Here is an 11,966-nt window from a genome sequence, read left to right on the forward strand (position 1 = left end):
CAATATGCTGTGTATTGAAGTCGTGTTTAACACTTTTCTTTTCATAAATTACTTCTAATCTTTCCTTATCTATTCTTGTCACAGCACACACAAAGCAAAGCAATATCATGTCCTGGGTTGCATGAACAAGCCTCTTTTCTTCTTAGAACATACACCCACCCACCACCATATATTAACTGTGGAATACGCTGCATTGTAAGTGTAAATACGTACTTGCTGAAGGCTGACAGAGCTGCACAGAGAAGTCTGTGTATTCTGACAGGCCGAAGGTGACCTGGGCTGCGGCTGATGAACGATTTGTCACAACAAACGGTATCGCTTGCTGAGAACCAACATGGACACTGGAAAACTGGAAATGGGACTGAAAAGAGAGAAGGGGTTTCACAAGTAGATGAAAGAAATATCAAACGATATGTCAGGCCTCAAACCAGCATTTTCTGTGTATCATGATGAATGGAATTAATAAATGCCATTCCATTTGTCATGCCCAGAAATGTAATTATCCAATTATTTACCATTCAGGAAAGTAAACGACAACATAAATATCATACAGAAAAGGTGAACTTTGTACCTTTCATGAGAGAGAGCTGATTAACTGACTGAAAAGTCTCTTTATTCCTTTTATCTATTCAGCTTGAGTGGCAAAACTCTACTCCTCTCTTGAAGTTTCAGAGAGCAACTGAAGTATCACATCCTGCCAAAGAAACTCTGTTCCAGCCTTAACAACTATGGCAAATAAGAATGAAAGAGAAAAAATTATTTTCTGCTTTCAACGTCTAGAGACGTACCATAGCAGACTATCCTCAGCTCCAATTCTTTCAAAGGTGCAACCTTTGCTGTTTCCCAAGAAACACACTGATGCACACATACATTCACACAAAGTCTAATGTCTTTTCTTCCTCCTTGCACAACTGCTTCCTCTCTATTTTTTACTTTCAACATCCATGAGCAAAGGTATTATCACCTTTGTGAAGATTAGGACTGATAAAAACCATGGAAATGATCCAGGTGTCCTTTTCCAACTAAAGCACCCCGGGCTCCATCACCACTAATTCAAAACTGTGCACATTCATGTCCATTATGCTCTTGAATGCTGTAAGTGGAATCTGAAAATTGAGATTTCTTTCTATAATAATTTTATTGAATTTTTACACAATTACAACAACAGCAGAATCCCCAGCTCCCATTTCCTCCCTCTCTCCTTACTCAAGACAAGACTGAAGAATACACACTGTGATAAATCACAATGGTGTCCTGATGATCCAAGAATTAAACACCTGTGCATATAATTCACATGCTTCATATATCTGTTTTAATTGTAATGCCATGCAAAGCTGTCAAATACAAAATGCACAGGAATATAAGTGTAGTATAGTTGTGTAACTGTGTGTAAATTCAAGTATGGACAGGCTATTAACTGGAAAAGTGAATGATGCAATGTTTCTATCACTGCATACAGTTACAATCACCAACTATTAGAGTATAAAATGATATACTGATACTATACTAAATTTTAAAAAGTTTATAGTTTAAAATGAAGTCCAACATACCATTACTATTTGCACATTCAGTATATCTACATATTTTCTGACAGTCAAGTAGCTTATACTATAAATTATCAGATGTTATTGGTTCTCATGCCATGTCTACTAAGCACAGTGCTTGATGAGATGCTTCCTAATCTTCCAAAAAAAAATCAAAAGAAGGTCCTTTTTTCTGGCTTGACAGCAGTTAAGATGAAGCTTCCCCAAAGATTAGATATTTCAGAGTGGGTGTCCTCTTTTCTAAGTCTTTTATAAAGGGGGTTGCTGGGACTGTGTGGGTGGATGAATTGTATGTTCTTGTCTTCTCTTCTCTCTTTAGATTTTCTTCTCATTTTGCATTTACACGTCTGTCAATCTGTAAATATATGCTAGTGTTGCTTTGTGAGAACGGAGTGGAATGGTAGCAAGCATCAGCTTAAAAACAGGTCTGATGATCACTATCCAAGTAACAATAATGTATTTTGCATCCATTTTCAAGCAAAATGGGGAAACAGTTGTAGCGGAAGAGGCCAAATACTACTCATCTATCGTCACAAAGACATGATAAAGGGGTTTACACAGAATACGCATACCAGCGTTAAAAAAATAAACAGTGCAACTGATCAAAAACCAACAAGGGAGGACCGTGTGCAACAACATGGCTTAGAAATGAAACATCAAATGAACACATCTATTCCAGCCCCACTGACAAAAATAACTGCAAGCTGGCATTCATAGCTACAAGATTTCTGAGCTATAGGGTGATATTAAGTGTGTAGGATTTTCCACATCCTTCACATATCAAAAGACATACACACTTCCCTTCTCAGAGAAAGAGCGCAATGGATCACCTACACACTTGATGTGATACTCATGCTTTGTTAGTTTGTTCGTCTTCTTTGTAACAAACTGAATTGTATGTAGTCAGTGACGATTTCTTGTGTAATAATTAAGGAATTTGAAGTTGGTCAAAATATTGTGGCAAAAAAGTGTATGTCAGCCTAATAGAGAGCAGCTTTGTGTTATGCATCTCAGTCTGGTCGGGTAGCCAGTGAAAACTGTGGAAAATAAAAAGAAGATGGCTGGGGTTGTTAGAAGAGTCTAGAAAATGTAGGTCATCAACAAAAGTCATTACGTGCTCTGTGTAATAATACTATATTGTTACGGACACTGAACATCCCCCCCAACTCTGAATTGGAGTTAATACCTTCATGACGACACTGTGAACCACCTCTGGTGAATCAAATGAACTGCCTTCATCCAAAAAGACTGAAAGACGTGAATGAAACAAACGGAGCTCTCACTCGTGCACGACAACAAATCTGAATACCATGCTGATTTCCTCCATAACTACACCCCCTCTCAATTTGCAATGCTGAGTCAATTACTGTCTTTAAATCTAGACTGAAGACTTATCCTTTCTTGCTTGTTTATGTAAAGTGTCCTTGGATTACATCAAAGCGGCTTCAAATCAAATTTCTTCTTCTTCTTATCATTTACAAATGGATCCTTTGTACCAAGTGCAATCAATCTGATGAACAAACCGTTCATTAGATCAATTGGGCTTGCGGCATGAAGCAAAAAATTAGATAGATTGGATAGAAGGATAGATGGGATAGAAAAAGAAAGATTTATTAGACTATAATAACGGTAAATATAAGACAGCAAATCCAATAAAGCTAAAAGCTGATTCCCATTGTGGTTCTGATTAAAAAGAGGAAAGAGAAAGCAAGACAGTTTTAGACATGAAAACATGAAAACTAACACGAACAAACAAAGCAGATTTATGCTTAACTATTTAACAACCATTTCTTTGCTAAGAGTTTAAAACCCCTCTCAGCCTGCCTGCCAAAAAATGATATAAGATATTAACAGAAAATCATGATGCACATCATAGTAGTTTTGGTTCCAGCTGCAATACTAATATATGTTAAAGAACACAGCATACGCAGCAGACATTTCAATTACACAAGGGACAATGCCGTTGATCTTCCCATTACTTGCTGTATCAGCAGAGTAAAAGATGAAAATTTAATGATTTAGACTTTGAGCTTTGTCGTTTGCTCACTGTTTTTCACAGGGAATAAAAGTTTAATGGTGCACTGAGTGCTGAGGTCACATAAAGTGCATTTTTAACAAGTTCATTTGCAAGTTTTTGACAAGTTGCTCACAACTTGTCATCTTCTATAAGCTCTAATTATGTAAATAAAAGGAGTTTTCTAAATACAATTATGATAGCTAGAACTATCGTATACTTCTATTTTTATGTATTTTTTTCTCTAGCCATGTTTATTGCTGTGGCTCGACATTCCTCAATTGAAAAAACATTGTGAGCATGCACGCGCACGCACGCACGCACGCACGCACGCGCACACACACACACACACACACACACACACACACACACACAAGCTCACCACAGAGATGTCCACATTTGGAGGCTCCACTGATCCGCCCACTCTGAGCTCAATGGACTTCATGTTCCTCAGAGCTATCTGTAATGCACACACATATTCTCAGTGTACATCAATTCCTCTCCTTATTTCTTACAGACAGACATACACACACACACACAAAGACAAATCACTATAGCATGAAAATGTAGACCTCTTTTCTGTCTTCCTGTGTCTCACTCACCTCCACTCTGGTGTCGAACTTGATAACAGAGTCAGGGTTGAAGTGGATCTTGAGTGCAGCCTGCCCCCTGCTTGGCACCACGCCCTCAGATGGACTCACCACCATGCCTGGCAGAGGGCAAACATCTAACACCTGTCTCAAACAAAGCAGAGAGACACTGGCTATTTTCTTGTTTGGTGTGTTCAAGTATCTGTGTATGTTCAAAACCTCTGAGTATGTGTATGGGCACCTGGTAGTAGGCATGGTTCTGTCCAGTGTTGTGTAAGACTGCAGTTCTGATGGAAGGCATGTTGAGAGGCACTGATCTAAATTGGACATGTTTCTCTGCCAGCTGGACACTGGTGGATCCAACCTGAGAGAAGGGCAGAGAGGAAAATTCTCTCCATGTTATATACCATTGTTCTGTGTTTTATTCTACGTTTGTACTTCGCCCACTCTCCCTTGCCTTGTCTAATTCTATTCTAGTCACAGATTCCCCATATTTTACAATATAACTTTTGACAGCCCCCTGAGCACATGCATTTGGAGGATGTGTACAACGCGGAGAGCAATAACAATGATGATGATGATAGCGATACACAGCAGCTAATGTGAGCAGGAGAGTTTTTCCACAGAAAAAAGCATTGAAGCCAAAAGCCTCACTTCAATCACAATACATCTTGTTGCTGAATTTTGTTCTGGTCTGCTGGGGCTGCTTTGAGAGGAGGAATCGTTATCTTCCTCTTTGAAGGATTTGGTCTCATATGATGGCTGAACATTGGTCAACAAAGAGACTCCTTCTATTTGATCATTTATTTCATTTAATTCATAACTGATGTTTTAGATGGTTGAAAATCTTTTTGTATTAACCCTAATTATAGCTCAGTGGAGTTGACATTACATCATTAATGTGTGGCCACTGATTCTTGGATGTCTGAAAAATACCGTAAAGCATAATATCAGTACTTAAATGGTTGGTTCTAGGTATAATGTCACTACGTTATTCAAAGCCAACAAGTAGTAAATATGAGGAGATAATTCAAAGTAATCTCCCTTCATCTAGGGTCAGACCTTAGCAACACAGTGCAGACGCTGTGTGTTGCCCTCATGGACACAGAGGTCAAAGTCTCCTTCTGGAGGGGAGGAGAAGGAGGGATGCCACACCACCTCACAGTCCAATTCCCTGTATGGCTCCACTGTGCCTGAGGAAGGGGGAAGATTTGTTGTAGTAGCTCTAATTCAAATTCAAATCTATTCGTTAAAAAGCCAGAAGATTCAGTGAAAATCCTGATATCACAGCTTTGAAAATGCTCACACCAAAGGGCACTAAAACTGAGCTGTACTTATAGCACCTGTAGCAGGTCGAATGGAGAACAGGATGCCACTCTCTGTGACTACTGGTCTCCATGTGAAGTCTGTTGCATGGTTTTGTTGATTTCGAAGGGTAACTGAGCTTCTGTATCCTGACTGGGCGAGCAGATTGGGGGTGGGGCGGAGCACCAGTCGGGTGGTGGACATCTCTAGAGCCAAGGGGACAACCTGGGCCTGGACCAGTATCTGACCAGGGTGTTGCTGGTTCACAGAGTAGGATACAGGTCTGGAAGAAAGGAGTATTTTTCTATCACACTTCAACAGCAATAACTGATTTTTGTATAATAAAAGTGTGTTGAGCTGCTTCCCCCGCCAACCTGTAAAAGTGACCCAGCTTGCTGCTTTGAAACGTCAGGGGTAGAGTATTGTGGGAGTGGGGTGGCAGGACGTGGGAGAGGGGTGAGGAGCCCTGCAGCTCAGGGCAGTCCACCTCCAGCTGCACCCAGACGAACACTGACAAATGATTGATCAGCTCCAGCTTCTGAACACACAGTGACTGCGCACACACCTCGCCAAAGTCTACAAACAATGGACCTAATGAGAGAAGAGTGAGATTGGCTTTTGAACGTCAAGCTTTTCTTCGAAACAGTGACTGTAGCACTTCTGAAATGAATCCCTAACCGATGTAAACTTGGTAGAGCTCCTGAGCCGTCAGAGTCCTGTTGCAGTGTGCCACCTCCTGGCTGGTAGATGGAACTGCATTCATGACCTCTGAAACCTTGAGTGAACACAAGAGACAGAGACACCTGAGAGATAAAACAAACTTTTTGCAGTGAAACTCCGCTCTGTCCAATCCTTGCAATAGTTTCTAGTTTATTGAATTAACTGGTGCTTTCTTTGGTCCACCTTTGATCTGACCTGACTGTTGACCTGCCGGCTAATGGATGTCATGTCTTGGGGGCAACTGCGTTTGGTGGCTAGGGAAGCATAGCCGTAGTTTGGCTTGGTCTTTGAGACCTTACTGCTTTCCAGGTCACTGATGTGAAGTCTAGGAGGAACAAGCCCTTGAGAAGGCACAATCCCAATATCCACATCATCCTCCACTTTTTCTTGTCTAAAAACCAAAAAACAATAAAAAAGAAGTTAAACTGTACTATTAACTATAAGACAGATGGTTAGATAGTATACATAAGAAAGCCTACCTCTCCTTGACTTTCTGCAACCGGGTTTGTCTGAGCTGTTTGATGAAGTCAGCATAAATCTGACGGTGCTGCCGTCTCTGCTCCTCCTCTTCCTCAGTGAAGGCATAGCTGGTGTCCACATAGCGATAGCGGTGTACACCAGTGAAGATGGTCCTGAGTGCGACAAAGACAGGAGTTCCTTCAGCACCTGTGGAATCTTTAAACTGGGATAACTTTAAAACAAGAATATTCTTGTTGTAGCAATTAGCACATATACAACTTTGTGTTAGAGACCACAGAGTCAACATTTACTGTTAAAAGAAGCTAAACAAGAATTTGTTTGTAAGAGATTTTAACAGCACATACTTCATAATGAACTATATTTCATACTTTTGGTGAAATATGGATTTGTTGTTTTAGTCACATTTCAGTTGATGAATTGGCTGTCGGCCTGTGAAAGAGTGTTTCTTTAAGCTCTACCTGTATTGTCTGTGTGCAGAAGCAGGTCTAATGCTTGTTGCTCGGTCATTAGGAAAAGCCAGGAACTCTTCCCCCTCTATGTTCTGACTCCTCTCCCTGCGATGCATGTGGAGCCGTGTTTTGTCAGCGCTGAGGACAGCAGCACGCACCATCCCACAGCGAGCCATTTCACTTGACCGCACGAGAGGCTGTGATCCGGTTGGATTGGTTACTGCTGGAGTGATGCCTGTGAAGCAGCCGATTAAAGTAGGACAGGAGGACAGGTATGAGTATTAAAATCATCCAATGAAAAGATAAGTCTGGAAATATGCACTCTTTTTACTGTCAACTAATTCCATGAAAAGACCCAAACCATCAGTGATTTGATACTACTGTCAAGTATTCTGAGTGTATCCTGAGCAAAAACCAGCTTTGGACTGAGAGCCACAAACAGAGTAGAAAAGTCAAAGTAGAGACACACACGCTGCTGGTTTTGGTCTTTTCACAGGATTAATTATTCAATATTCACCAGGATTTAGTTTAGGCGCTGGGTGTGTGGTCTCACTGCGGCAGACAGCAGACAAGTGTAGGGTAACGGTGTGGAAGCGGCAAAGCTCTAGTTCAATACCATCTTCAGCGGTTTTGGCACCCCTTTGAAAAACATGACCTAAGACATCCAGCTTCTGACACACCTGGAAGCTCCCTTGCTGCCGTGCAGTGAAGGACAAAACTACATCCTGGGGATCACAGCAGAGAGAAAAAAGTTTCCACATTGATGGCTCCTCTTGGATTTATACATAAACAACTGAATCAAACACCATCCTCACCTGGCTTTGCCCAGCCGCGATTGTGCCAGTGGAGGGCTTGGTTGTGAAATGTGCCAACTTGCGGAAGCGAAAGTTGATGGGAAGTTGAGGGCAGAGGTTCTGTAGCACACACAGCAGGTCCACACCTTGGCCTGTGACACATGTGAGGAAATCAAATCTTTCAGAGGGACTAGGTACCAGAGACACAGGCACTCCGGAGGCTGTCACTGCCAGCTCCACACTGCTGTCACCTAAAGAGACAGAGAAAAGACCGTTTTACTGAAGATATCATCATGATCTATCTTTAATGATCAATCTTACTTATGAGCCCTGTGAGCACTTGTATCATGTTTCACTATACAATGTGGTGTGTGTGTGTGTGTGTTGAGAGTACCATTGTGGTGAGTGAAGCCATATCTGCTTCCAACTGACTCAAACAGCAGGAAAAGACAGTAGTCCTGTCGGCTGGTTGGGTAAACGTGTTTCTTCCCTGCTGTTAAGCTGAAAGAGACAGTGTGCTGTTTTGTGGTGGTGACAGTAAAACGGGCCACGCCCTTACTGTTACAGTAACAGCTCCTCGTTAGTATAGTGGTGAGTATCCCCGCCTGTCACGCGGGAGACCGGGGTTCGATTCCCCGACGGGGAGTTACACCTTTTTTCCTTCCTCCAGCTGGTCTCTATCCATTGCTTTTATCCTTATATTAACACTGTCAGATACTTTACTGAACAATCCTCTATTTCAACATTACTACATCGAAATTTCTATGCAGCGGTTCTTGTAATATTAATGTTGGGGCCATTACTTACTTTAGACTCTTATATATGAAATTCAGAGAGAATATGTTGGTTAATATCAGACACATTCGCAGACAATTTACCTCTTGCAGATAGGACTGAAGCATATTGCCACAGTGGTTTTGTCGTACGGCCCCAGTCGACCCTGTTTTGGTACACACACCAACGCCTGAGAGACGTCTTGGGTGGCTGGGCTGCACCTCCGCATTCTCTCCAGCAGGGCTGCATCTGTGCTCTTCTGGAGGTCTGTTCCCTACACAGGCAACACAAGTTACATTTCTAGTTCAGTAAAACTGGCCTCCAATCCATCTTCCAACCAAACCTAACAACCTTTTCCTGTTTACCCCTACCCCAGCTACTAGTCTATATCTGCAGCTCTACTTGCCCACCTCCCATACTAATAACTTTAACAGCTACATTCTTCCCTTCTATCAATCCGAACCATTTCTTTACCTAAATGCAAACATGCCTATCTATATGGCAGTAACTGACATTCGTTAAGGGCATCACTCACCACCTCAGTCCCTGCAGCAGTATCCTGGAGCAAGCAGACCCAGTCACAAGCCTGGGGTGCATTGTTTCTCAGAACCACATTCTCCACACGGGACGTCCCAAAGTACACAGGTCCAAACCACAGACAGGACAGTGGAGCCCCCTGTAAAATAGCACAGCATTATGCTTTCTTCATCAACAGAAATAAGCACATGCATCTTCATATAACTTGGCCCATTGAATTACCTGCAGGTCAAGGACCTCAAGGAGCTGGTCCACCACCTCAGCCCTGATACTGAGAACTACGGGAGGACGATTCTGGAGTTTCACCCTGAGACAGAGGGAAGATGAGGTCCAGGTAGAGTGACTTAAGCGATTTTAGAGATATCTTGGACTGGTGTTATAGAGGTTTTCTTACAGCGCCTTTTCATTGATCAGTCTGGGTCCATCTGTGCGCAGTTCCACTTTCAGCCACTGGGTGGTGCCAGCAGCTACGACTCCACTGCAGGGTGAGAGTGTGACTAAAGGGTCTCCGCTGTACTGCACATGGAACACACCTTCAACGCACACACACAAAAACATAGGCGTATGCTCATGGAGTGAATTCATTTAATAATCCCTAGTGCAAACCCTCTTCTTCAAACAGTGGTTTATCACTGGCAAGGTGTTTGGTTTAAAAAAATGCTCACTGCATTTAAGAAAAGTAAAGTACCAGTTTATATCAATAGCACTTAAATCTCAAACGAGTTACAAAAATGCTGATACATAACTTGGTTCGGCATGTTTCAGTTTTATAAAATACTGCTGATTGTTTACCGTCTACATAAGTTCTCAGGTTTTACATTCCTACATCCAGAACTCTGTGATTTCATTTTATTCACTTTGAACAAGGGATTTTGACCACTTTCATATCTATTAAATGATCAAGTATACTGATTATTTAAAAAGTTGGTAATTGCATTATCAGGCTTAAAAAGAAAACTGTTTTCTGATAATAGATATCACTTACAGCAGCAGCTAATACTTTAATAATTTGATGGATCATGGATTCTGTGTTGGGGAAAATGAACATGTCATCCCCTTGAGAGATATTTAAATACAGCATCTCAGGAATCTAAGAAAGGCAAGCTCGGTTTACCTGGCGCTGTTCCTCGATTGGTTATGTGGTGATGTTTGCTGATCACCTGACTACTGGCAGCAACACAGCCAAAGTCTAGTACGGAGTCAGTTAGGAGGGAACAAGCCTTGGGGAACCTGGAGGAGAACATAAAGAAGATGAAGAGATGTGTGCATAAACATCAATATGTGACTTCTGTATGTCACAGGCAGTGTGTCCGGTCCTAAATATCTTCAATGTACATCATATGTTAACATATATCCTATTTCTAGCCTGCTTACCCCAGCAGTGGGATCTTGATGGTCTCCACGTCATCTACATGAATGAGAAGGCAGTCTCTGACCTCCTCCTCTTCATCATCTGGAGTGTACTCCAGCAGGCCGCTGACAGACAGACCAGGAGCCACCGCCTCGGCTGAGCTCGATGCTGTGAACTTCAACAACTGCAGGAAGAAGGAGTGGGAGAGGGGGTGAGAAGGGCATCAAAGAAATGCACAGAAGGAACCACTTTGGTATTTCCTTTTTAATTGAAACAACACTTGGAGATGCATTTTAAGAGATGGACAAAATGCGTCTTACCGATCCAAATGCTAATACAATATATTCAGGTAAAGCTGAGAGAGTTAATGGAGAATTAAATACTAATTAGTTCCTTTAGAGAAGATGGGCCATTTTTGAAATGTGGCAGACTCTCTTGAAAAGGAGAAAAATAGGAATAAATTATAACCAAATTCACATTTGCATATTTAATTATCTAGCTAATTGACTAGCTAACTTTAGCTAGCTAACGAAGTTCCTTGCAGAGGTGTTAGCTAAGTTGGCTAATGTTTTAGCTAGCTAAATTCACATTTTACTACAACTGGGCCGTTTGTGAACTTTAGTTTGTTTGGTTTGTTGTTCGAACCACTTCGGAGTTTACACTACCTTTGACGTGGGCTTTTCAATCCTTATTTTCTTGGAGGTTTTCCCGATGTTTACTGCCGTGACTGTCGTCCTGTACACCTGCCCGACTTTCACACCGTTGAACTCGACAAACGGGGGGTCAACACGAACGCAACTTCCAGGCATGGTGATACCTTCTGGTTACCACTCACTCACACACCAAATGCTTTTTCCTCGCGTTAACAAGCAGTAAACTAACTCAACTAGCGATGTGGTCCGCTCTGCTGACTGACATACCGATGGTAAACTTCAGCGTTGCTACACAAACGCTGGAGACTAAACAAAGGTTGACAGCTCAGGTGGTTTCTAGGCGACGACTTGTAGCTGCGCTCGCGTTTTTTATGACCTGGGGCAGTCCAGGCGGGCGGTGCTGAACTTTTTACAGAACTAAAGTATATTTTTTATTACAGCGGAATTACATTTTTTGATACCATGTCTAGGTAGACTCAGTTTTATTCAAAAAGCTGCGGTGTTTTCTAAAACGGAGACATTTCTCAGCTTATCTCCGCCTCTCAGCGTTTTTCCATGGGGCATAACAATGCATTTCCTACACGGATAGTTAAACCAATCTAAAATCTCATCCTCTGGTTGAACACCGTGTAAATGTTTTGTCTTCCAACTACACTACTCTAATAGTGTGTTTTTGCAAATACAACATACTATAATACAGATAAAATATGATAACTATACTTTGTACAACACAAAATCATAAACGTGTCCACACT

The 11,966-nt window shown here is 41.8% G+C and overlaps 1 protein-coding gene and 1 non-coding gene across 2 annotated transcripts in view; one reads left to right on the forward strand and one right to left on the reverse strand.

Moving 5' to 3' along the window:
* The window catches only part of LOC139223679 (cilia- and flagella-associated protein 47-like), a 47,168-nt gene extending 35,801 nt beyond the window's left edge, over positions 1 to 11,367 (reverse strand). Inside the window, exons 1-21 of the mRNA XM_070855653.1 lie at positions 11,224 to 11,367; positions 10,582 to 10,742; positions 10,322 to 10,437; positions 9,602 to 9,740; positions 9,430 to 9,514; positions 9,206 to 9,346; positions 8,775 to 8,944; positions 8,291 to 8,397; positions 7,918 to 8,147; positions 7,620 to 7,827; positions 7,112 to 7,337; positions 6,653 to 6,805; positions 6,369 to 6,564; positions 6,132 to 6,228; positions 5,828 to 6,044; positions 5,492 to 5,736; positions 5,211 to 5,341; positions 4,390 to 4,512; positions 4,161 to 4,292; positions 3,941 to 4,018; positions 214 to 361 (exon numbers count right to left, since the gene is read on the reverse strand). Coding sequence (XP_070711754.1) covers positions 214 to 361; positions 3,941 to 4,018; positions 4,161 to 4,292; positions 4,390 to 4,512; positions 5,211 to 5,341; positions 5,492 to 5,736; positions 5,828 to 6,044; positions 6,132 to 6,228; positions 6,369 to 6,564; positions 6,653 to 6,805; positions 7,112 to 7,337; positions 7,620 to 7,827; positions 7,918 to 8,147; positions 8,291 to 8,397; positions 8,775 to 8,944; positions 9,206 to 9,346; positions 9,430 to 9,514; positions 9,602 to 9,740; positions 10,322 to 10,437; positions 10,582 to 10,742; positions 11,224 to 11,367 — 3,247 coding nt within the window. The remainder of the gene's footprint in view (positions 1 to 213; positions 362 to 3,940; positions 4,019 to 4,160; positions 4,293 to 4,389; positions 4,513 to 5,210; positions 5,342 to 5,491; positions 5,737 to 5,827; positions 6,045 to 6,131; positions 6,229 to 6,368; positions 6,565 to 6,652; positions 6,806 to 7,111; positions 7,338 to 7,619; positions 7,828 to 7,917; positions 8,148 to 8,290; positions 8,398 to 8,774; positions 8,945 to 9,205; positions 9,347 to 9,429; positions 9,515 to 9,601; positions 9,741 to 10,321; positions 10,438 to 10,581; positions 10,743 to 11,223) is intronic.
* On the forward strand, positions 8,471 to 8,542 carry trnad-guc (transfer RNA aspartic acid (anticodon GUC)). Its single transcript has one exon. It is a non-coding gene; the product is annotated as a tRNA-Asp (tRNA).
* Positions 11,368 to 11,966: the final 599 nt, after the last annotated feature.

The sequence above is a fragment of the Pempheris klunzingeri genome, chromosome 24 (assembly GCF_042242105.1).
Source record: "Pempheris klunzingeri isolate RE-2024b chromosome 24, fPemKlu1.hap1, whole genome shotgun sequence".
Lineage (NCBI taxonomy): Eukaryota > Metazoa > Chordata > Actinopteri > Acropomatiformes > Pempheridae > Pempheris > Pempheris klunzingeri.